The sequence below is a fragment of the Rattus norvegicus genome, chromosome 7 (assembly GCF_021556685.1).
Source record: "Rattus norvegicus strain SHRSP/BbbUtx chromosome 7, alternate assembly SHRSP_T2T, whole genome shotgun sequence".
NCBI classification, from domain to species: domain Eukaryota; kingdom Metazoa; phylum Chordata; class Mammalia; order Rodentia; family Muridae; genus Rattus; species Rattus norvegicus.
In genome coordinates this window covers 129,618,505-129,643,978 of record NC_141540.1, presented here as the reverse complement: position 1 = coordinate 129,643,978, position 25,474 = coordinate 129,618,505, and the positions used below count along the sequence as shown (strand labels likewise).

Here is a 25,474-nt window from a genome sequence, read left to right as displayed (position 1 = left end):
AACAGAATTCTAGGTTCTGAGGGGGCACGGGTAGTGAACATGGTGGGGAGAGCTTTGACTCCAAAGCCTCACTGGCTGGTTTGACTCGAGCTCTTCCACCACGTGTAACCCTGAGCGTGGTAGCTCTCACTACCTGACGGCTGTTGGAGAACAGAATATATGTGTGACGTGCAGACTTCTGAAGGGCTGGCACAGGCTAGGGGGCCCTGGACATCACAGGCTCACACAGGCACCTGAGGAGGAGTCCTAGACGTGTGTACTATTTTCTGTTATCGCCGTCAGAGCCACAGCCTTAAGAAGGTTCCAAACACAATACTGGGGGTATAGAAAAGTGTATCTACTCCAAGAAAGCATAGTAACTTGGCCATTTGGCGATCTGTTAGGAACTGGAGCTGCGGACAACATCTTTGAGTCCTCACTACACCATTCCTGTGACCTCTCGTTGACAAAATTTCCAGTACCCCGATCACATGACACAACATGAAACTGGAAATCAAGCTGTTGCTGAAAGCCACTAATTTTTTTTTTTTTTACAGTGGTTCTCAATCTTTCTAAAGCAGTGACCTTTTAATATAGTTCCTAATGTTGTGGTGACCCCAACCATAAAATTATTTTTCTTGCTACTTCACACCTGTAATTTTGCTACTGCTATGAATCATAAAGCAAATAGCTGACATGTGAACCTGTACAGGGGCGCGACTCATAGGCTGAGAACCACTGCTTCGGACTTTCGCCATTATTTTCCCTGGGTTATATTTTGTTACAGAAATTAGCACGCAGGGTTGGGGATTTAGTTCAGTGGTAGAGCGCTTGCCTAGCAAGCACAAGGCCCTGGGTTCGGTCCTCAGCTCCGGAAAAAAAAAAAAAAAAAAAAAGAAAGAAAGAAAGAGAAAGAAAGAAATTAGCACGCTTAAATATAAAAGGCCTTTACCATGCTGTGCTCAACAACTCCGTTTTTTAAATATTATTTCTAGCTTCTCTTGTAGGAAAGTTCACTCTTTTTAGAGGATGGAGAAATCAACAGGGCGCCACTAACCCAAGTTCTCATGCCAAAGGAAAACTAGAAAGAAATGCAGCAGCTGTGGATCTGAGCTCCAGGGAGGGGCAACCTGGTAATTCTGGAGTGAAACCGGAGCTCAGGCTGTTGTTGAAAGCCACTGTTCTTTACAGCTGTTCTCAACCTTCCTACCGCTGCGACCCTTTTGGTTCTTTTTTTTTTTTTTTTTTTTTTGGAGCTGGGGACCGAACCCAGGGCCTTGCGCTTCCTAGGTAAGCGCTCTACCACTGAGCTAAATCCCCAGCCCCACCGCCGCGACCCTTTAATACAGCTCGTCTTGTGATGATCCCCAAACATAGAATTATTTTTGTTGCTACTTCAGAAACGCCAGAATTAGAAGCCGGGGTATAATAAAGAATCCAAGGGGGATGGCTTCATTTCTTTTGGGAAGGATAACTTGAAGTGGTGGAATGCTCGTTTCCAGAGTTCAGTGGGAACCAAAACCAAGCAGAGAGGTGCAGCATATCTGGTTACCTTGTGTGGCACAAAAACATGCAAAATGAAGGCAAGGGAGAATGAGGAAGCCACGGGACTGATCCAAGAGTAATAAGGCACACGTGCAAAATCACATACCTTTTTCTCTGAGAAAATGACTAAGAGATACAGCTCATTTGGGTTTGCGAAAGAAGTGAGGGCCAAGCTTAAGCTTCTAAAGGCCTGTTCTCGAACCACTAAAGGAAGGGAGCGCCTGAGCCCTGTACTCTAGCATGACCCTAAGGGGTCACAGCCCCGCCCCACCTCACCTCACAGGTCTGCCAAGGGCTTCCTGCTGAGTGCTTCATGCACCCTTACCTTCCGACAGCTCCTGCCTTGGTTGCCCGACTTCCTCCTCAGGGATGTCTTCCCTCCTCCAGAAGAAGGAAACCAGCTTGGCTGCGAGGCGCAGCATGATATCCACTCGGCCTCCACCTCCGCCCCAGCTTCTCCAATGCACACCACCGCCCCCTCCCATAGGCCATTACGCATGCGCCTGTAGAACCCAGCCAATGGGGTTGTTGTGTCTGCGCCTGCGCCTGCCTATCATAAAACTCAGCCAATGGGGTCCTTGTGTATTCCATGAGGCACGACCGTTAGCAACGAGAGGTTGGCGGTTAGCACGTGAGGGAGCACGAAGTTCCTCGTGCAAGCGGCAAGAGGCTTGGCATGCGCAGTGTCTGGAAGAGAGGGTGGAGCTTTGTGCCAGACGAGTGCAGCGTGAAGCTAGGGCTGGCGTTTCTGTTCAATCTACTTAAGTAGAAAGATAAAGAACTTCACCTAGGAGTTAACATTAACAGTTTTACTTTTTTTTTTTTTTTTTTTTTTTTTTTTTTTTTTGAGAATGGACATTACCTGGGTTATGAACTCACGACGTAGCCAAGGATGCTCTTGCATTCCTGATCCTCCTGCCTCAATCTCCAAGTTCGGAGGTTACAGACCCACACTACCACGATGCTTTAGGCTGTGCTAGAGGTCCAAAACCTCTTACTATGTCATGCTTAATATTCCTTCAACAGAGCTACAAACCCGTGAAGTTTGGTTTTGTTTGTTTGCCTGTTGTTTTTAAGTAAGCATTTAAAACCATAGACTTCTCTTTAAATTTTGGTTAAGATGTATCCCACACAATTTGAGTTGCAGTTTTACTTTTGTCTTGCGGTTTGACTTTTATTTTGCGCATCCCAACCTCCACAGGCATGTTGTCAATATAAGGCTATTTAGGGTAGAGCGCTTGCCTAGCAAGCGCAATGCCCTGGGTTCGGTCCTCAGCTCCGAAAAAAAAAAAAAAAAAAAAAAAAAAAGACTATTCAGAGAGTTTCTGCTACTGGTGTAATTAGTCTTAGTAAAATTTGGATGGATGACTTCCATTTTTAAATCTTGTCAGGGCCTAGCAATTTATTTACACCTTTAATCCCAGGACTTGGGAGGAAGAGGCAGGCAGGTTTCTGTGAATTCCATGTTAGTCTGGTCTTCATAGTTAGTCCTAGGCCTACCAGGGGCTACATAATGAGACCTTGTCTCCAAACTAAAGCACAAGCCTTATCAAAAGTGTACATTAGGGGTTGGGGATTTAGCTCAGTGGTAGAGAGCTTGCCTAGCAAGCGCAAGGCCCTGGGTTCGGTTCCCAGCTCCGAAAAAAAAAAGAAGAAGAAAAAAAAAAAGAGTGTACATTGATTTCCTGAATCTCCGTCACCAGATGTTCTGTGTGTCCTAAACAACATGTATTCTGCTATGTTTGTTAGGGATCTAATTTAGTTCTAGATTAAGTTCATTTGTTTGTACATCATATCAGTTTAATTTGCACTCTTAAGTGGTGGGGTGATGGGAGTGCTCCTTAAACATTTAGAGACTGTCATAAAACCTTCTTGGGTGTGTAACTTGGAATACACAGGAAAATAATAAAGGACTTGACTATGTATAGTGTTGGAGTTACCTTCGGAGATGCTGGCTAGGTACCCCAGTCAGATTTTCTATCACAGTACCTGGTAGTCCTGGCTTTTAGGACTACTCAGGGCTGGAGAGATGGCTCAGAGGTTAAGAGCACTGGCTGCTCTTGCAGAGGATCCTGGGTTCAGTTCCCAGCGTCCATATACTAGTGGTTTACAATTCCAGCTCCTGCATGGCAGTTCACAATTGTTTATGACTCTAGTTACAGAGGATCTAACACCCTCTTCTGGCCTCTGTGGGCATAAGACACACACGTGGTGTGGGCTTCCACACCCACAGGTGCATTGTACTTAAATAGTCTCTGCATTCTACTTCCCAGAATCCTCAGCTCGCCCTCCTTCGTCCATGCTTCTGCATGCTCCAGGGCCTTGACACCTACGAGGTGGCCTACCCTCTGTGCCTTTAGTTCTGCTGTCTCCCTGAAGTCTACACATCTCACGCAGAGAAACACAAACGTGTTGCCAGATGGCACAGCAGAACACACACACACACACACACACACACACACACACACACACACACCCATGGCCTGTAAATATTCAGTGGGCAGAGAGAGAAAGGGAAGTTGATTGAAGATTCTACTGAAACACAGGGCATGCTCTGGGAACTAGTGCTTCAGCAGCAATCGAGACATGGCATACAAGCCTTGTAAGTTGGGAGTGAGGAGAGCTCAGAGAGTGTGCTCTCCCTCTCTGTGTTTCTTAGAGGGAAACACTTTTGAAAGTCACAAAAGTGATGATGTTTGCTAAACATTTCCCCTCCAACCCCCCCCCACAGGGCCAAGTGGTAGTGGTGCACACCTTTATCCCAGCACTAGGGAGGCAGAGGCAGGCAGATCTCTGAGTTCAAAGCCAGCCTGGTCTACAGAGCAAGTTGCAAGACATCTAGGGATACACAGAGAAACCAAGTCTGAAAAAAAACAAATAAACAAACAACAAAGGGGAGAGAGAGAGAGAGAGAGAGAGAGAGAGAGAGAGAGAGATATCACAGGATAGTTCAATCCAGTTGGATCCATTTCTGTGAATTTTATTGCGCACTTTAGTGGGAGTTTCCTCAACACATTTGAAAGAAGTTCTAGATGTCTCAGGAAACAGTTTGGGTGAATTGTTTCTTTAATTTTATTCTCATTTTGTGTGTATGGGTGCTTTGCCTGCATGTATGTGCACCACGTGTGTGTCTTATGCCCACAGAGGCCAGAAGAGGGTGTTAGATCCCCTGGAACTAGAGTCATAAACAATTGTGAACTGCCTGCCATGCAGGAGCTGGAATTGTAAACCACTAATATGGACTCTGGGAACTGAACCCAGGATCCTCTGCAAGAGCAGCCAGTGCTCTTAACCTCTGAGCCATCTCTCCAGCCCTGGGTAAGTTGTTTCTAATCCTTGTTTGACTGGGATAACCAACCATCCCTGATTAGAAACCAGTGGCAGAGCCTAGGCTGCACTGGGTTCTGCTGTTCAAAGCGGCTGTTTTTTCCCTAGTACTCTGGGCCGAGCCTTTCTGCAATGTGCACAAAGAAATTGTTGCTGTAATTGCCAGGGGGCCGATGTCTCCGGGCAAACGAAGCACATTCATGCCCCCTTTCTCTGCCTAGTGAGCAGAAATAAAGGGTGCACTGGGACCATTCCTGCCAATCCTTGGGGCTGCCATGGGAACCCATGGTGGGATTCCCGGCAGTTCAGGGGCCAGCCTTGCCAAAATCAAGGACTTAAAGGTTTATGTGGCCGGACGAAGGAGATTTTCGTTGTCTCGGAATAATGGGAGACAAAGAAAGATGGCTTAAAAGGACGTAGACCTTTGAGTCATTTTCTGTTCCAGGCCCAAGGCTGGTCAGGATCCACTTCCAGGGCTGGACTCTATGCTCAGTAATGCTTCTTTTTCAAAGACATCCACCCAGCTAGGTATGCGGTGAGTGGGACCGAGGGCTCTTCCTTTCCTTCTTGTGTTGGGCAAGCTCCAAGCCTTGGTTATGCAATCAAGGAGGACATTTCTAGGATCCACTCCCTTAATCTCCTCATTGAAATTCAGGACGCTGTGTGCCGGCCCCTGGCTGAAGTGCGGTTTGGCTGAGCTTTTGCTCCACTTATGAATACTTCTTGCTGGAAGTCCATCACCCAGAGGCCTGCTCTCCCAACGGCTGGACCACAGCAGAGGTAAGCATTAAGACGTTAAACTACTAAGTAGGAGGGTCTTTTGCAATTGCATGTTTCCATTTTGTGCTGAATAGTTGGAGCCCCCCTCCCTCTATGTGGGACTCATAAAGTTGCTGGTGGAAGTTGAAACGTACTATATCTGAAGATGAGTGCTGAATCTAGCTGAGTTTGAGCCTTTTTATTTATATCGAGAGTTAGGGGGTTATTCCTTTTTAAGTTCCCAGCCCTAGAGGATGAGCATATTTCTTTAAGAAAGTGTTGGCTTAAGCCAGACATGATAGTGTTTGCCCACACCAAAGTTTAAGGCCCGCCTGGGCCACACAGTGATACTTTGTCTCAAAAGAAAAACTTCATAGGTCCCCTGTTGAAGGAACCAGAGAAAGAACTGGAAGAGCTTGAAGGGGCTCGAGACCCCAAAAGTACAACAATGCCAAGCAACCAGAGCTTCCAGGGACTAAGCCACTACCTAAAGACTATACATGGACTGACCCTGGACTCTGACCCCATAGGTAGCAATGAATATCCTAGTAAGAGCACCAGTGGAAGGGGAAGCCCTGGGTCCTGCTAAGACTGAACCCCCAGTGAACTAGTCTATGGGGGGAGGGCGGCAATGGGGGGAGGGTTGGGAGGGGAACACCCATAAGGAAGGGGAGGGGGGAGGGGGATGTTTGCCCGGAAACCGGGAAAGGGAATAACACTCGAAATGTATATAAGAAATACTCAAGTTAATAAAAAAAAAAAAAGAAAAAGAAAAACTTCGAAGCAATTTCTTGGTAACAACTTACTGCAATGGGAGAGTTTTCAGTTTGTCAAAGTCCGTGATGATTTCCTTGCATAGGAGGGAGTGGTGGTCTGAGTCTGTTCATGAGTCTCAGCTTGGATGTGTGTCACTCTCGGTACCATGCCTGTTTCCAGTGCCATGACACGGGAGGGGCAGTTCAGGGAGGAGCTGGGCTATGACCGGATGCCCACACTGGAGAGGGGTCGACAGGATGCAGGACGGCAGGACACAGGCAGTTACACCCCTGACACAAAGCCCAAGGACCTGCAGCTGACGAAGAGGTTGCCTCCGTGCTTCAGCTACAAGACATGGGTATTCTCTGTGTTGATGGGGGTGAGTAACTCAATACTGGTTCAGAGGACAGAAAACGCCATGTTCCCTCAGTGCTGATCATGGTATGTGGAAGAGTATAAACCTGATAGACTGAGAATCACTCTGTCCCTTTCTTGTTTTCTTTCTTGTTCTTTTTCTTTCTTTCTTCCCCCCTCCCCCAGTTTTTGAAAACAGGGTTTCTCTGTGTGGCCCTGGCTGTCTGGAACTTCCTCTGTAGACCAGGCTGGCCTCAAACTCAGAGGTCCACCTGCCTCTACCTTCCGAGTGCTGGGATTAAAGGTGTGCACCACCACCCAGTAGTATTTCTTTTGTTTGTGTTTTATTAGTTACTTTGCTCAATTTCCGCCGGGGGGGGGCTATGCCCCTAAACTGTACACATCCCGAGACCATGGGTTACCTGTGACCACGTGCCCCCCGTACTCTTGTACATGAGTGGTCTGTGAAGGCTGGAGGCCAACCTCATGCTTCAGGGTAGCTCTATGGAGTGATTGACAAGAGTTGTGGCCAAGGCTGGGGTCAGGACCATGGAGCAGGAAGGGCTACAGAAGTCATAGGACTATGAGGACTGTGGGGGACCACAGAAAGGGCTAAGTTGGGCAGCTAGAGAGCAGTTCCATGCTACCCCTGTGTGAAGCAGTAGCATATGGGATGCCGGGACACTTGTACACAGTCTTGCGGGTAATCCATCAGGATGCTTAAAGCATCATTTGGCCCTGAGCATGCACAGTACCAGAGGACCCGGACGTATGCATTTCTCTATGGAAGGAGTTGGGTTTGCACAGCCCTAGTCTGAGAACATTCAGACAGGAACCTCTCCCTTTCCACATCTCTAGACCTTTGGCAGGTTCCATTTTGGATCAGTTTCTACAGAGGCAGTAGGCGGACACTTGTTTTACAGGCTCTGATCCTGGATCCCGAATCCCCCGATAATACTTTCCTTTCCCCACCCCACAAGTTTGTTAGCTTCTACTCTGGCACCACGGGTGGCAAAGGGGAGATGCATTCCTCGGGTTGGGCAGGTCCTGCCAAAAGGAGCTGCCGTCACACAGGACCCAGCCATAGGCAAAATAAATAACCTGGAGACTGTTGGTTGATATGGGAAACATGAGCTTGCACCAAAGGCTGGGTGTTGCCCGGTCAAGTGTCTCATCAGACAGAGCCCGTTATAACCCAAGACTATGTTGCTCTTTTGCAGAGCTGCCTTCTCGTGACCTCTGGGTTTTCGCTCTATCTGGGGAACGTGTTCCCCTCCGAGATGGATTATTTGCGCTGTGCAGCAGGCTCTGTAAGCAAACCCCTCAGCCACATCGGCACCATAATCCTCCCACTGTGGGTCCGAGGCCCTGCAATCTGGGGGTTATAGGTTTCTTTAAACTACTCTCCTGACTTGTGCCAATAGTTTTGAAACTTACTAGGTCTGACTCCTGTTCAGGAGACTTGCCCCTGGCAAGTTGAGGTGTTTCGGTGCTTTAGCTCTCCTGAATGTGATCAAGAGACTTTTAGGGTTGAGGGAGCTCCTTGTATCTGGTAGATTAACAAAGATGGCTTGCCTGTGTGACTCGGACTATTATAGAAGCTTAAACATTGTAACCCACGATTTTCTTAGTTTTATGCTGAGCTGAGATAAAAACTCAGTCTTCAGCGGGGTAGGCAAGAGCTCTAACCCCGGGCCACACTTGGTAAGCAATGCATGGTTTCAGGGTTAGCATCACGTCCAGGGCACAAGACCCAGGTGAACTCTTGGCTCACATGGGTTCTGGTCTCTTTACAGTGCATCCCCTCAGCAATCGTGAGCTTCGCTGTTGGGAGGAGAAATGTCAGTGCGGTAAGTTAAGCCTTCAGAACAGCCTCTGCAGACTTGGAGACACCCGCAGCATGGAGGTGTGGAAAGCAGATGTTGTCTTTACTTAAAGGAAATGCCTCCTGCTTTGTTTTTCCAGATTCCCAACTTTCAGATATTGTTCGTTTCCACGTTCGCTGTTACCACTACGTGCTTAATCTGGTTTGGATGCAAATTGATCCTGAATCCTTCAGCCATAAATGTGAGTCACTGGAAGGGGATGTGGGTCACAATGGGTTTTCTGTTTTTACCTGAGTCCTGTCTTCCCTCTGAGGTCAGATGCTGCTCTCAGTGAGCAGGGGTAAGCCCTAGTTTTCCTATATTTCTGAATCCTCTCTACTGAACTCTGAGTTTATTCCATTGGACAAATCTATTTGTAGATGACATTTTAGTGTCTGTTTCCCAGCAGTGACAGCCTGGGATGCAGCTCGGACTGTGTGCTGCACAGAGCACATGCTTCTAGCCTATTCAGTGCTCTGGAGTTTAGCCTATTCCCATATATGTCAAAACACGCACATACACACAGGCACATGCACACACATACATACATCACAACAGAATAGCAGCATACTACTGTATTTCATCAAATCAATGAAGCACATGGAGACGCATACACATACACACACACACACACACACTCACACATACAACACAAACTAGTAACATACTACTGTATTTCATCAAATCAACGATGCTGTTGGTTTTAAGACATTCTGTCATCTTATGTGCCACTAAGAAAAGTAAGAAAAAATTACTTAAATTGTGATACTCAATGAAAAAAAAATGGCATCAGGAATAAGGATGTTGTATCTCATCTTGTGAGAACAAAAAGTCAAGGAATATCCAGGCTGCTGTGTGCAGAAGAGAGGCTGCTAACTGGACACTGGGATTATCGAGTGCATGTAGGAAGATGCTGGATATGAACCATAAATATAAAACTAATTGCACCACAAAAGTTGAAGATACACTTTACACACAGATGCTTTACAGAACTAAATATGTAGAGCTGGGTACGTTAGCACATGGCTGTTATACCAGCATTTAGGAGATGAGGACTTACAGGCCAACCTTGGCTATATAGCTAAGTTTGAGAACATTCTGGACTATATGAGACCATGTCCCAACAAACACAAACAAACAAATAAACCAAACAAAACATGTAAAGTCCCTGGAAATATGTCTAAGAAGAGATGAAAAACTATGACATATATCTTTTAGGAATTATTTTATGTGTTGGGTGTTTTACCTGAATGTATGTCTGTGCACTATGTGTATGCCTGGTGCCCATGGAGACCAAGAGAGGGTAAATAACATATATATTAAAAGACATTCAGAACAAATAGAGGGTGAGACCATGAGGCAATGCAGGCCACAGTGAGAGACTCCTCTCCAGCTCCTTTCTGCAGTCTGCCTAGGACTTGGTTCAGGGGAACACAAAGAAGAGAAGGACTCCTCAAGGACAGGTGGGGACATGTCCTTCCACAGCCAAAACTACTAGAAAGCAATCCAAATAGAAGAGTAGGCTGGGCATGGAGTTACAGGAACTGTCATAGATCCAGTCAGCCCAGAGTCACATCATAATGAAGGCTTCAGGATGTGCCCTGGTTACAGCAAGTGTCAAGATAGCCCTCAGAGATGAGCTCTGAGCTGTGAGGGTGCAGCTAGGAGAGACTGCTCTGTTCCACAAGCACAGGAGCACCCTGAGGGCAGAAGTGATGTAAAAGGGACAGAACATGCCAGAATCTAAGAGAAATTGGTGCCCGAGGAAGAAGAAACCACAGGTAAGATAGTTCAGCATATGCCTGGGGAAACTCTGTGGTGACAGCTGCAGGCCCACTGGAGAACCATTCGGAACTTGTATGTATCTTTTCTTAGAATGAAGACATTGTATCACCCCCACTGCAAACCTTGGAGAAACACTGGCACACCTGGGACTAAGATGCTTGCACAAGGGGTTGGAGGGATGACACAGCAGTTAAGAGCACTGGCTGCCGGATTGGGGATTTAGCTCAGTGGTAAAGCACTTGCCTAGCAAGCGCAAGGCCCTGGGTTCGGTCCCCAGCTCCGATAAAAAGAAAGAAAAAAAAAAAAAGAGCACTGGCTGCTCTTCCAAGGTCCTAGGTTCAACTCCCAGCACCCACATGCAAAGGTCACAATTATTTATAACTGTAGGTCCATGGAGCCTGATGCCCTCTTCTGGTGCACAGACATTCATGCAGACAAAAATACCCATAGACATAAAGTGGATAAATAAATTTTATTTTAAAGTGTCCATGAGAGGTAAGAGCCATGGCATGAGACTTCAAACTTAAACAAATGACCCCTGCCCCCAAACCACAGATGACTGAACTCTGAAAGATAGGTAGAACAAAATGTCAGCTTTTGTCCATGTAGCAATGGACTGACCCCAACATCACCTGGTGCTTACATCTGTAGAACCTCGGTCCCACCCGGGCCACGTATCAGACTCCCTAAAAAACCAGGCCCTCCATGGCTCCTACCATACTGAGACCTGATGGTTATTGAGCCAATCATAAAAGCTGCCTGAGGCAGGTAGGGAAACCTCAGGAACACAGTGTTTGGCTCAATCCTGCTCAGAAACTATGCCTCATTCAAGGACATACAAAGCCCTTATGAAACAGCAGTGAAACAGCTATGACATGGTTGGACAGTCAGGAACATGGCTCCCTCTGTGTGGGTTATATCTCACTGTTCCTTAGGCCCTTCCTCAAATCCTCTGGTCTCTGCGAAGTGCTGGGAAACCTTTTGGGTCTATACATTGTTATTGCCTGACGGAAGACTCATCTGTTCTTGCTCTCCACCTCTCCTTATGGGTTGGTGTTATGGCTAATCTTGGCTGCAAACCTGACTATATCTGGAATCTTAGCAAGCTGGGACAAGTGTGAGGGATTTTTCTTTTCTTTTAAATTTTTTAAAAATTATTTACCTTGGTGTTGTGTTCTGCCCCTGACAGTCTGTATGAGGATGATCAGATCCTCGGAACTGGAGTTACAGACACTTGTGAACTGTCATGTAGGTGTTGGGATTTTTAACCCATGTCCTTTGGAAGAGCAGCCAGTGCTCTTAATTGCTGAGCCATCTCTCCAGTCCCAATGAGAGGGTTTTGCTGGATTGGATCATTTGAGATTAGAAGACCTATTGTAACTCAGGGCCATGCCTTCTGGTGTCAGACCACATAAAAGACAAGAAAGAAGGAAGCCTTTGCTTTTTTGCCTGCTTTCTTTCACTTGTGCTGGCAAGTTCATCTGTCCTGTTACTAAGATATTCCTTTGCTCATATTAGAACCTACTCTGTGGGGATTCCAACATAGACTAAAGGCCAGCAGCTCTCTAGGATTCTAGCACTAGATTGGATTGGGAATACTGAGACATCCAGTCTCATAGACTGAACAGCTACTAGATCCTTGGCCTGTCTGCTAGACTACACTGACCACAGCTATGTCACTCTAGTAAAGCATAGATAAGTCTCACATACACACACACACACACACACACACACACACACACACACACCTGCATGCATGCACACACACAAACACACACATACAAACACATGCACACACACACGCACAACACATATACAAACACACACACATACAAACACACACATGCACACACACATGAACACACATGCACACACATACAAACACACACACATTCATTTACTCAGTCTGTTCCTCCTCTATGACAGTGGTTCTCAACCTTTCCTAATGCATCAACCTTTGAATATATTCCTTATGTTGTGGTGACCCCCAAACCATAAAATTATTTTTGTTGCTTCTTCCTAACTGTAATTTTGCTAATGTTATGAATCACAGTGTAAATATCTGTTTTCTGAAGATTGTAGGTGACCCCTGTGAAAGAATTGTTTGAGGCCCAAAGGGGTCAAGAATCACAGGTTGAGAACGGCTGCTCTAGAGAACCCTGACTAACACAGTTGGTGTGTTCTCTCACTATCTTTGAAGCTCCAAACCACAGTGGGAGCTTGAATCTCACCAGCAGGGAAAGGACTCTATCCTTCACCGCCAAGGCACACACTCTCCAAGTCAGCTGACATGGGGCATTGAATACCAGGAGTGAGGTCTCTGCCACAGGCTATGCCAGTGTTCTGCTAGTTCAGAGCATCTCTCTACTAGACATCCTCACTACCAGCCTGAGGGGCTGTGTCCCTTGACCTCACTGCCTTAGATGTATTGACTGGCAGTTCCCAGTCAGAGGAAGGCAGGCACAACTTCCTGTTTTCATCCATATCTCCTCATCCAGATAGTTTTGGAAACTCTTCTCCTGCCTGTGACCTTGCTAAGGCTTGGCTTCCCTGTCAGTTACCTGTCCTCGCGCTCAACTCAGGTTGAACATATCACCTTCTTCACAGCAGGACTAGTCTGCATGGCTCTTCCAAGAGACACGAGAAGAACCATCCATTTACCTGACACAGAACAAGCATTTACAGACCTAAGTTTGGCGAACCAACGAATTTATTGGTATTACTTACAGCAGGGGCCGGGGGTGTGGCCTCATATAGTCCTGAGATGAGGGCAGCTCAGAGGGAATGTTGATAGGGCAGACCTCATGAGGGTCTCCTGTGTGTCTGCTCACTCACAGCTCACGGGGAACAGCTACACTTTAGCTCACTTTTGGTTGGTGAAGTGGCTTGTTCTCGGTTACCCTACATCTACCAAGTGCCCTCTTTGAGGCCGGGCCTCCCCTTGGATTATCCCCATTCTGATAAAGTGACAGCCTTGGCCTCCACTACTCCAGCTTGGTTAGAAGTGCCAAGAAAGAATGCTCAATCTACATCTTGTTTACACAATTTAAAAAAAAAAAAACCCTCTCATTTCCTCCCAAGATGTACAGATTGTTCAGTGATTTATCTGAGCTGGTAAATGGCACCTGAACTCTCCGAGAAACACCAGGCACATGAGCTTTTCAGACACAGTAGATGGGACCCTTCACTGGGACTATAAAAGAAGGAGCACCCCAAGACCAAAGCACGGCAGGCACATGGCCCGGTCAGTCAGTCACCCGAGACACAAGAAAACCACCGCTGGAAAGCTCTGCTCACGCTCCTGGGCTCAGCTCGATTGAGCGCTGGCTTTTCTGCTAATCACACCAGCCCACTTCAAACCCATCCTTGAAGTGGCCTGCCACCTGGCCCGCATTTCATATCCTTTTGCCTGAGCATCTCTGCAGTTGCTAAGACTTCTTACCCAGTCCCTTACAGACTTGACACATTGTGTCCACTCTGCCTCTGACTTCAGGAATCTCAGTTCCTCCCACTTAGCAAGCGCCCAGTCTGGTAATGCACTTGGTTACAGTGTTTGTCTCAACTCTGGTGTAGTCTCCGCTAGATTTTGATGAAAATTCTCATTTTTATTGCTATTTGGTTCTCCTTGCTCCTGAAGATCTGTCCCTTACTTTGTGCTGCTCAGTCTATACTGGGTGTATGTGGGGAAGCTGTGTGTGTCTACCAGTCCTCTCTACCCTGGTTCCTGGGGGTGACCGGACCTTGGAGCAGGGCTAAAATCGTTGTCTTTGGCTCTGTGCTTCTGGGTCTGGCAAGGCTGGATATACAAGGCCTGCTGGTTGTTATTGTTGTTACTGTTGCTTTGTTTCTGGTGGGACAAGGTCTCACTATGTAGCCCTGATGTCCTGGTTGACCTGGAACTTGATATGTAGACCGGGTTGGCCTTGAACTCACAGAGCTCTGCCTGCCTCTGCCTTCCAAGTACTAGAATTAGGTGCACATCACCATACCTTACTGGATAAGAGTTCTTATGTGATTTTGATTACTCAGCTTCTGAGAAAAGTGTGTTACATTCTTTAATCTGTCGTTGTTGGTTTATGTATTTCTTCACGCAAGCCAGTCATTATTTTGTTTATTTTGAGGTCCCGTTAGTCAAATATTACTGTATAGTCTTTCCCTTACAAATTTCTTTTTAAAACCACACCCACAGTACTCACCTATAATCCCCACAACTTGAGAGACTGAGACAGAAGGACTGTGAGTTCAAGACTACAGGTCTAACCTCAGCCACTCAGTGAGCCTGCTTCAAAAAAGGACTGTGGGCATAGTTCAATGGTAGAGTACTTGTTTAACATGCAGGGGACCTCAAGTCCATTTCCTAGGACTGCATAGTGAGTACCAGTTGCATTTTTATTCATTTATTAATTTTGCAGGGCCCAGGAGCAAATTCCAGGCCTTGTGCATGCCAGCTTGTGTTTTGCAAGTGTCAACAGTTATGTAACTGTTCAAAGTACTTCTGTCATCCCCAAGCCTTGTGTTTGCAGTGTCTGGGAACTGCACATGGAGCTGAACATGCTATGTTCGTGCTATATTCATGTTTTGTGTGTGCTTAGATTGGGGAGGGAGACACAGCTCAAAGGATTCATATAAGATGCAGTTTTGCTCCAAAGGGACTAAAAATTAGTTTTTCATGAGCAAAATAGAAGCGACTAAGGCCCAGGAACACAAACTCCATTTGCCTTGTGTGTTACCTGACAATGTGTTCCGCTGCAGAAGAGGCTTTACAAGCCTTTCTAGATCCAGAATAAAAGAATCTACCAGATAAACCGGTGCGGGCGTCATCAGGAAGGCAAGCCAGTGGTGGGCAGGTGAGCATCACTTTCTACTCCACAGATGCTGACATATTTAGCTTTATGATATTGGAAACTAGAGGCCCTTTAAGTTACACATTGCAAACGATTTCCCTAGGAGTCACAGAGACGTGAGGCCAGATGTCAGTGCTGGTAGTGAGCCACTGTCCTGGGACTAACCGATGATTTGGACTCTCGATCTGCCTCATTCCAGTTCTGCAGTCATGAAGTTCCAGTTACTCAGTCAGGGTGTGCGATTTCCTGCCCAGATGAGACTTCTAGAGGGAACCCCAGCTTCTAGAGGCCCGTGGCACATTCTCAAATAAACCATTCAGTAAGAGTAGTTTTAAAAACAGTACCTGGGGCTGGTAATATGGCTTTGCAGATATGGGTGCTTGCTGCCAAGACTGATGACCTGAGTTCAATCCCCAGGACCCACAGGGGGAAGAACATAATTTCTACAAGTTTTGCCCTCTGACCTCCATGTGCATGCTATGACTGACACCCCATCCTGATGAATATATATCTGGTTTTTTTAAGACAAGTTTTCTCTGTATAGCTTTGGCTATGTCCTAGAACTCACTCTGTAGACCAGGCTAGCCTTGAACTCATCATAGAGATCCATCTACCTCTACTTCCCAAGTGCTGGGATTAAAGGTGTGGGTGCAGCTACCTGGCTCCAATGAATGAATTTTAATTCATAAATTTAAGTATCAAAAAGTTTAGCAATGGAGGGGGGCGTGGGAGGAGAGAGGTGTCAACCAAATCAAAAAGTAGACCAGACAGAAGAGAAACAGTGTTGCCCATGGTTTACAAGGTTTGCCCTGGGACAAGAAGAGCAGAACCGGGTTAGCCAGCTAAAGGAAGATGGCAGCTTTCTGGGGGAAAGGACCAGCATGGCTGAGGGATGTTCCCTTTGCAGATTAATTTCAATCTCATCCTGCTCTTGCTGTTGGAGCTCCTCATGGCTGCCACGGTGATCATCTCGGCCCGGTCCAGTGAGGAGCCCTGCAAGAAGAAGAAGGTGGGTCTCCCACAGCTACCCCCTCACGCCCCTGAGGTAGGTCTGGATGCTGGAGGCCATGTGTGGGAGGGGACTGGGTCTGGCTGTGGGAGGCCATTCGTGGGAGGGGGCAGGTAGGGGTTGAGGGACTGTTAGTCAAGCCTACAGAGGAGATGGTACAGCTACACAGCCTCCAGTGCCCTTCCCATCCTGCACTGCTTTCAGGAGTGTCACTGGAAGACCAGTTCTGCTAACACTGTTGGTAAGCTCCAGTGGCACTGACTGGACATGTCCACATGCAGGGAAAATGTCTGCACTTGAATTGTTCCTCCAGACTGAAGGGCTGTAACATTGAGGCTTTTAGAAGTATAACTCCTGCCCATAGCAACCAGCACCCAGACCCCGCATTCCATGGCTCCATGAGGATTTCCTTTTCTCCAGGGTTCCATCTCGGATGGCACTAACATTCTGGATGAAGTGACTTTTCCTGCTCGGGTCCTAAAGTCCTATTCTGTAAGAAAAGCCTCCCTCTTCTTTCTCTCGTTTCATTTTGACACAGTCTGGCTACATAGCTTAGGTTTGCACTGAACCATCGACCTTCCTGACTCAGCCTCCCAGGCACTGTCATCAGAGCATGTGCACCTGATGTATTGGGGTGGGGATGCTAATGACTACGGGAACTCCAGGTTCATTCCAGTCAGGTTCTGCCAATGAGCCTCACTGTGGGTCAAGTGGGGCCCCCACCACCATCCACCTCCTTGGCCTTGTCTAGTGATTTCTCCATTGTCAACCTGAACAGACCAAAGGAGGGTCTGAGCCCATGGCCTGCCTTGGGGAAGGCTGTATCTATACACTGCATTCTGGGACTTCGAGGGTGTCTCTTCTCTTCCCACCAGTGTGGTGGCCTACCAAGGTACCCGTGTTATTTTTTTCTCTCCAGGTGGTAGAAGTAATTGCTGGTGTCTCGGCTGTCCTCGGTGGGGTGATCGCTCTAAATGTAGAGGAAGCTGTCTCAGGTCCCCATCTCTCGGTGACGTTCTTTTGGATTTTAGTGGCTGTAAGTAATTCCTGTATGTTCTTGTCCATGTATAGCTAGCTAGACATGGCTGCATCCACAGTTCTGGGCTTCCCTCTTTAGACCCTATATGTCTGCTTCTTGCTGTTGTTGTTGTTGTTTTCACAATGTTGGTAACATTCAGATAAGAAGGCACACAGGAGGGCTGGAGAGATGGCTCAGCGGTTAAGAGCACCGACTGTTCTTCCAGAGGTCGTGAGTTCAATTCCCAGCAACCACATGGTGGCTCACAACCATCTGTAATGAGATCCAATGCTGTCTTCTGGTGTGTCTGAAGATAGCTACCGTGGACTCATATAACTAAAATAATTTTTTTTAAATAAAGAAAGCACACAGGAGAGACGCCTCCCTTAAAGAATCTTGGAACCAAGGATTAAATGTATTTGAATGAAATTTTATTTTAACTACTAGTATTATACTACTTAACTATTTTCCTAAGAAATCCAACTGTCTTAGGGTTTACTGCTGTGAGCAGACACCGTGACCAAGGCAACTCTCATAAGGACAACACTTATTGGGGCTGGCTTACAGGTTCAGAGATTCAGTCCAGTATCATCAAGGCAGGAACATGGCAGCATCCAGACAGGCATCGTGCTGGAGAAGGAGCTGAGAGTTCTGCATCTTGATTCAAAGGCAGCCAGGAGGAGGCTCTCACACACTGGGTGGAGCTTGAGCATAGGAGACCTCAAACTTCCTCCAACAAGACCACACCTCCTCATAGCGCCACTTCCTGTGGGCCCAGCAGATCCAAAGCACCATACCAATTATATTTTAAAAACCCGTGTGAAGCTCAGGGTCCATGTCTCAGGAAAGTCCATGAAGGTGCCAGAGGTGAAGAGCTGGACGAGGAGGCACAAGGAAACCCCAGTTTGGGTTTTAGGTCATGAAGCGGAGAGATCTCTCTTCCTATTGCTTTTGGAACAAATGAATGGTGCTGCAGACTGCACTGCACTCCGTTGCCCGAGTGCAGCACAAGGTCAAGTGACCAGGCTGAAAGCAGAGAGTACAGAACATGACAGATGTCACCAAGGTCATCCCAGGGGGCGTGGGATGTCACTGTCATTCGTGTAGCCTTTCTACAGGAGACTCGACTGGTGAGACAAACAGTTGAGCAACAAGCAGCTACCAAACCTGTGAGAGGCCGTCGGGAGCCTAGGACACTTGCGCAGCCTGAGGCAGCCCTGGTCTCCTACTAGACAGAATGGTGACATCATCAGGGCAGGAACACAGATTGAGGATTTGGCCTTTTAAACACCAATCTGTAAGTTTTTCTGTTCTCTTCCCAGTGTTTTCCAAGTGCCATCGCCAGCCATGTGACAGCGGAATGTCCCAGCAAATGTCTGGTAGGTGAGGCCCAGTCCTTCCATTATGCCACGGGTCACACTTTGGGTGTAGCTCAACAGAGCTTAGGAGAGGCCATGGGGGACCAGTAGGAATGACCAGGGCAGGATCCACTGCCCAGGAAAGGATCCACAACTGTCCTGAGGCCCCAGTGGCCCAGCTATTTCTGAAAACAAGGAACAAACACGTTAGGTTTGGAAGCCAGTAATCCCTGTTGCTAAGCAAGGGATGGAGGAGACCAGTGCTTCAGTCCCATCTACTTTCCTGTGAGTCTGGTTAGCTGTGAGCAGCTGTTGGCCTTAGATCTGCAAATGAGTCTGTGCTGGGTTGTCCGGTCCTGGCACAGGGGCAGGTTAGAACAGATCTTTGAAGAGTGGGAGAACTGAGTAGCACACAGGAGCTGATTTTTTTTTTTTTTTGGTTCTTTTTTTCGGAGCTGGGGACCGAACCCAGGGCCTTGCGCTTCCTAGGTAAGCGCTCTACCACTGAGCTAAATCCCCAGCCCCCTGATTTTTTTTTTTTTTTTTGGTTCTTTTTTTCGGAGCTGGGGACCGAACCCGGGGCCTTGCGCTTCCTAGGTAAGCGCTCTACCACTGAGCTAAATCCCCAGCCCCCTGATTTTTTTTTTTAAATCACATTAGAGGCTTACATGTGACATTCCAAAACTCCGTCATACCTGGCACTGAGTGAGCGAGCAGTTTATCAAGACTCACATAGTGGTCCGGTCTGCCTCACAAACACTCGGGCAGGTAAATGCTGGCCACACCTACTACCCAACTGTCTGCTTCCCTGTCAGGTGGAGGTCCTGATCACCATCAGCAGCCTTACGTCCCCACTGCTGTTCACCGCCTCTGGATACCTGTCCTTCAGCGTGATGAGAATCGTGGAGATTTTTAAAGATTACCCACCAGACATCAAAGTAGGTGTCCGCACTATTGTGTAACTCTTTGGAAACGGAGCCACTTACTGACAGGGGCCCGAGGAGGTGGCTGTGGGGGACCTGCTGTATCCCAGTACAAGTGGGCACCCACCTGAACAAAGGGGCTTTGCCCAGGTCACTGCGGGTGGGGTGGGTTGTGTGTGGAATGAAGTGGGATCTGATTTGATTTTTTTCCAAGTTGATTCTGTCCCTGTCAGCTGCTCCGGATTCTGCTGGTTGCTTTGGTTTTCCCTGCTTTTTTTTTTCCTGTCTTAGCTCAGCCCTGTAATGGGCTCTCATTTCCTTCACCGTGACTGGGGCTTCCCTCTGTCTTTTGACTACCCCTGGGGCATCTCAAGCTCGGTCGGTAGTCACATTACCAGACAGCCCGCTGGCATCTGAGGCTTGGAAGCGTTCTGACTTTGTGCCCTTCACGTAGGATATTGCTACCTCTGGGCTCCCAGCACATTTAAGGACTTCCTCAGGCTCACACACACAGCTGGATTGACATCCTGGAGGTTTGGTACTTGTGTCCAGGATGAGCATTTTCCCTCCACAGTGTATTATGAGGAACCTCTTGTGTGCACTGGAAGGCTGTGCAGCTCCAGGGCGATGCCCCTGCAGCTGTCCTAGTGCTCACCCCACATGCTTAGGACTGATGGAAACACGAGTGTCACACTCACCTGGAATGAGTGTGAAACTTGGATAACCCTCCACCCTTTCACAATCAGATGGCCCTAAAGTAAAAATAGTCCTCCACATCTCAAAGTCCCATTGTCGGGTCTAAGGTGATCAGCATGTCACGTGATGTTGATTAATGTTCAGCCCATATTGACCTGCAGGACTGTTTCAGAGCAGGACATCTTGCACCTTGGTCTGTTCAGTTTGGGGAAACCCTATGTGTGACCCTACCTTTTGTCTGTTTAGGTCCTGAGGAGCATGAAGGGGCCTGGAGAGGTGTAAACCATCGTGGTGTCAGACTCTGGCTCTTTTCATGCTTCCTGTTGCCCACCCCTCCCCTGTGACCAGCTAACGGCTGGTCTTTTCCTGGGGAGGGAAGAAAAGGGGAGGGCTGGGCATACTGCCAGACAGACAGCTTTGGTGTTGGTCAAACACTATTGAGGACTCTCAAGGCCTCTAGTATTTTTAGAGTATTGTTGACGTTCTTCCTTCTGTGCTGAACGTGACCCAGATGCATCCAGAGGACACCCTCCAGGTGAACATTCCTGTGAAGACTTCAGTCTTCCCAGGTGGGCACTGAAGACAGCCTTGGTTCACCTTGTATGACCTTGACCCAGACAGGAGCAGGATACAGAGCTCAGAATCTGCCTCCATGGGCTCCCCCAGCTTTGGGTCACTTCTGAGTCTGTCCATTGAAAAGGGCTGGTTGGACAGAACTTTATGTTTACAGACATGTGCTTGTGCTGTTTCCAATTCAAGCTGAACATTCTCAGGTTTTGTTTTTGTTCTTTTCCCTCTTGACGTCTTTTACTTGATGTTTTTCTTCTTTTTATTCCTAGTCCAAACATGAGGTATATGGTAACATTTAATATCATTTAATATCATTTCTACTTAATTTTGCTTTATAATAGACACATGAATGACCCCCAATTACAAGAAACCAACATTATTGCTACCAAGAAACCACCTCCTCTGCTAGTCTGTGTGTGTGTGTGTGTGTGTATGTAATATCAATCTCAGAAAGAGTGACTCATATGATGTATGAAAAAATCCCTTTTTGTGTATGATTTTGCTATTGATTTAGTAAGTGGTTAAGTCCAGTGGATTCTGAATATAGTCCACATTAGGGGCTGTTTCACTTTACATTATAAAAATACGTTAATGATATTTTAGAATACAGCACATCTAAGTGGCTCAAAAGACAAGCTGAGCACAAGGTAAACTCTGAGGAGCAGGGGTGCCAGCCTCCTTCCTCGCCAGCTGCCACGTTGCTACAATCTTCTCTCTTCCCTACAAAGCAGATTGGACATTCTAATCTGTTCTGCGTTGGGGGTCACTTTTAACCCAATAATTTATCCTGGTGTTTTGTTAGCACCCAGAGGGATCAGAGCTCTTCTGTGCCCCTTCATCACGCTGTTCAAACCTTACCCCATGGACTGACAAGGTCCTAGTGTCAGGAGCTGGTTATGTCCAGACATCTGCTGTTATGACCAGCTCCCGGTGACCGTGGACAGAATCTGACCTTTCTCGAGATGCTGCTGCTGTTGTGGAAGCCCCATTTATAAACGAATCCACATTTCCCTCAATCCCTCAACACACTTTCCCCGGGCTGCTCCCGCTTGCAAGTCCTCTCCTTATACCTCATTGGCTGTCCCGGCTTGTCAGCATGTACTGGGGCTTCCCTGTGCTGATGACAGAGGCTGTGCACCTGACTCCCTTCCAGACAGGGTAAGGCGTCTAGGTACAGACACTCCTCTCTGGGGGACACACATAGCTTTTGCTCTTATGCATGAATTTCATAGCTACATTCCTGGCTCCTTAGCCATGGTGTTGATACCGTGTGTGTGCGTGCGTGCGTGTGTGTGTGTGTGTGTGTGTGTGTGTGTGTGTATTTTTTTTAATTTTTGAGACAGGCTCTGACTATATCTCCTGCCTTCAGATCCCTTTCCCGAGACTGGGTTGGCTTGTCTAGCCTCAGCGGAAGAGGATGTGCCTAGTCTTGCTGCAGCTTCATAAGCCTGGGCTGGTTGATGTCTATGGGAGGCCTTCCCTTTTCTGGGGAGAAGGGGAGGAGGGATGGTGGGGGAACTGGGAGAGAGGAGGGAGGGGAAGCTGTGGTCAGGATGTAAAGTGAATAAATAACTCAGTCAATGAAAAATACTTTTGAGACAGGGTCTTGACGTATAGTCCAGGCTAGCCTTGAACCAGACATCCTCCTGCCTGGCCCTCCTAAGTGCTGGGATCATAGGCTCACGCTGTCGTGCCAGTCAGCACTATGTCCTGTGTGTTAACATTTAGTTGCTCTGTGTTTCTGTGGGCTGTTGCTGAAAGGCATCCGTCTAGTTGCTTTGTGGATATTCCTGAAACACTCCTTAATATGCGAATTGCGTTTTATTGCCTCTGGCCCCTGGGCTGTCAGGACACAGACTTTCGCCCTGTCTTCTTGCTCCCCTTTCTCATCTCTTCCTCACCAGGTGGTCAGGTCACTTCGCTGGTAGGTCTGGGCCCACCCAGGACTTTCCTCCAGCCAAGGGCCCTCTGTCCAGAGCCAACTGAAGCAATTTCAGGACTGTATTTCCTGCAGATATAGAATTGAAACTTTTGGTCTCTCCCGACCTTTGCTCACCCTCAGCGTGCGTCACCGGAGTCCCACATGCTCTTTGTCTTCCCTACGGCAGTCGGACTGGTGTGGGGGGATACAACCTGGGTCCCCTGTACGCTTACTCATTAAATGGAAGGCAGCAGAATTGGTTTAACTGGAATGTTCTGACTCAGATTACTGAAGCAAAAAGTCTGTTTGGATTTCGAGGGCCCAGTGGTCATCAAGGGAGTATTCTGGCTCTGTTGAAACCTTAGGCAAAGGGAGGCGTCTGCCTGTTGGCCTGCTCATGTCTTGGTCTTCCCTCGTAGTCCTATGATGTGCTGCTGCTGCTCCTGCTGCTGCTGCTGCTGCTTCAGGGGGGACTCAACACTGGCACCGCCATCCAGTGTGTGAGCTTCAAAGTCAGCGCCCGGCTGCAGGCGGCCTCCTGGGACTCCCAGTCCTGTCCCCAGGAGCGGCCAGCAGGCGAGGTGAGTAGCCTGCCTTGCCAGGATGCGCCATCCTGGGTCCTCAGAGGGACCTTGTGAGGTAACAGGTCTTTCCATTAATGTCCTTCAATGTTTGTTGTGATGTTTTGGAGTTTGTTTTATTTGCAGTATTAAAAATAAAGTTTGAACTAGGTTTTTTTTTTAAGATTAAATGAGTACAAATTTATTCTTGAAAAATACCACAGCTAGAGGGCTTTAAGCTCCGCTCTCACAGACACAGAAAGAGCCTTCCACAGACTCCCACAGAAGATGCCATACTCTGTAGGGGAGGGCTGCTCCTGCCTGGCCTGTGGGGCTTCCTGTAGCTAGACATTCCTATTCTGTGACCAGTGGGCTAGAAGAGTCCACGGTCACCTGGATGGGACTCTCCCTGCCCACCGCCACCCCATCCTACATTCTGATACCCCCACACTGAGGTGGGGCCTCCTACCTTCTCCCTGAAGTACCTATGCCTGTAGTGTCTTCCTGGACAAACTTGCCCACTGCCATCAAGGAAGTGACCTTGTTCTGTGCCCAAGGAGATGTCCAGGCAGGCTCCCATCTCTGTCCTGGGTCTGCGTCCTGACCAGCAGGCCACAGAGCCAGATGAGTAAGTTGTCCAGGCCAGATTCCAGACTCCAGAACTGACTATCTTAGGAGCTCAGAGTAAGTGTGCAAGCTAGCAGTCACCTGTCTCATGTCTGGAGGTGTGTGTCTGCCTCCATCGTCTACTTCCTCCTGTCAGTCACACTCCCACCTTAAAGCCCATTCCACATGTACACACACTGTAAGAAGGGGGATGGGGGTTTCTGAGATGCTTTGTCCCCTCTTAAGTGTCTCCTCCCACCCCCATTCTTTCTCATGTAAAGAAGCTTACATACAAGAACACAACAGATGCCACACAGACTCTGCCTTCCTTCCAGGTCCGGCCCTGTTAAGGTGATATAATCCTTGTCTTTTATCACAGGTGGTCCGAAGCCCCCTCAAGGAGTTTGACAAAGAAAAAGCCTGGAGAGCTGTGGTGGTACAAATGGCCCAGTGACTGCAGGATAAAGAAACTGAGTCTGGGTGTCTGCCTGGCTCCCGGCGTGTTCCACTGTATGGACTCTAACCATTGCGCAACTACCGCTTTCTAACATACTCTTTCCCTCCCGTGAGGGCAGCCCAGGCTGCAAGGAGCTTTGGGTTTCCTGTAGTAGCTTAACTTTGAAATGGGCAGGTGTTGAGTATCGGGCCTTGATAGTTGTGTCAGTTGTGTGCATCTGAGGTGACCCTGATGGCCTGGACAATGTTCTTTTCAGCCCTCTTCACTTCCTGGTTTGATCCTCATTCACAAGGATCTGGTGTTTTGGCCTTAGGACACTTCCATGCCTTTGCATGCCTGCCACAGGGTGGGGATAGTTTGGCTGTGAGAATCACAGATTGTTTATATGCCCCCTCCCCGAACCCCAGAGGCTGGCTGACAAGAGAACTAAGGAATCTATAGTAAGTTGGGTCCTTTGTGAAAATGGGGCTCATTTTAGGAATTGCCTCTGTGCTTGGGAGGGGAACCTCTGTGCTTGGAAAGACAGTGTGCCTTTACTGAGCTGGGATAACAATGGGCAGATAGGGGAAAGAACAGAGCTGCCAGGGTCAGGGAGAGAGCGAAAATCCCCCTAGGCTTCTCACGTGCAGATGCTCACGACTCTGCTAGGGTTCATGGAAAGCAGAGTCATTTCCAAACGGAGGGGTGGGTGCAAGTAAGGCACCTGACAGGGAGATGTATGAGCCAAGAGCTCCATCTCCAGTGTTGGGGATTCCGGTCCTGTCTTCATCTCTGCGACTCCAGAGAGCTGGACCTGCCCCACATAAGTTCCATGAGAGGTCATTCTTGCCTGCCTATGTGCAGAGCCCACTGGGCCTCTGGCCTTCTGCAGCTCTACCACATGCTACCGGGTAGGTAGGGAGCCGTGGTCACACTGGGCTGGCAAGCCATCTTCTGGGAGACTTGAACTTTCAGGACCAGAATGAGGCGGCGGCAGGAGGATTGCTGCCAGCTTGCACTTTCTAATTTTAGAGTTTTTTTTTTAAAAAGATCATATAAACGGGGTCTAAAAAATGGTCTCTTGTATCCTTGTGTTTGATAATAGTTTAATATGCTTGAGCAATAAATGCTAACACGCAAATGTGGTCATAGCCTGTTAAATG

The 25,474-nt window shown here is 47.8% G+C and overlaps 2 protein-coding genes and 1 long non-coding RNA gene across 7 annotated transcripts in view; 1 reads left to right on the top strand and 2 right to left on the bottom strand.

The window, feature by feature from the left end:
- Mov10l1 (Mov10 like RNA helicase 1) overlaps positions 1-2,004 on the bottom strand; it is a 65,599-nt gene extending 63,595 nt beyond the window's left edge. For 3 of the 4 annotated variants that reach the window (XM_087556617.1, XM_087556616.1, XM_087556618.1), the window contains exon 1: positions 1,850-1,991. In XM_087556617.1, coding sequence (XP_087412743.1) covers positions 1,850-1,946 — 97 coding nt within the window. In that variant the 5' untranslated portion in view covers positions 1,947-1,991. 4 annotated transcript variants of the gene reach the window in all.
- A 3,131-nt stretch (positions 2,005-5,135) lies between these two features.
- On the top strand, positions 5,136-25,457 carry Mlc1 (modulator of VRAC current 1). 2 transcript variants are annotated; one of them, XM_087557535.1, is made up of 13 exons: positions 5,175-5,379; positions 5,507-5,631; positions 6,547-6,745; positions 7,941-8,030; positions 8,517-8,570; positions 8,686-8,787; positions 16,122-16,223; positions 16,644-16,715; positions 17,143-17,259; positions 18,564-18,620; positions 19,415-19,537; positions 23,129-23,290; positions 24,255-25,452. In XM_087557535.1, exons 2-13 carry the CDS (start codon positions 5,564-5,566, stop codon positions 24,327-24,329), a joined length of 1,221 nt encoding a protein of 406 aa, XP_087413661.1. In that variant the 5' UTR covers positions 5,175-5,379; positions 5,507-5,563; the 3' UTR covers positions 24,330-25,452.
- On the bottom strand, positions 17,656-19,506 carry LOC134479953 (uncharacterized). The gene is made up of 2 exons (XR_015625850.1): positions 19,295-19,506; positions 17,656-18,784 (listed from the first exon to the last, which is right to left on the bottom strand). It is a non-coding gene; the product is annotated as an uncharacterized LOC134479953 (long non-coding RNA).
- Positions 25,458-25,474: the final 17 nt, after the last annotated feature.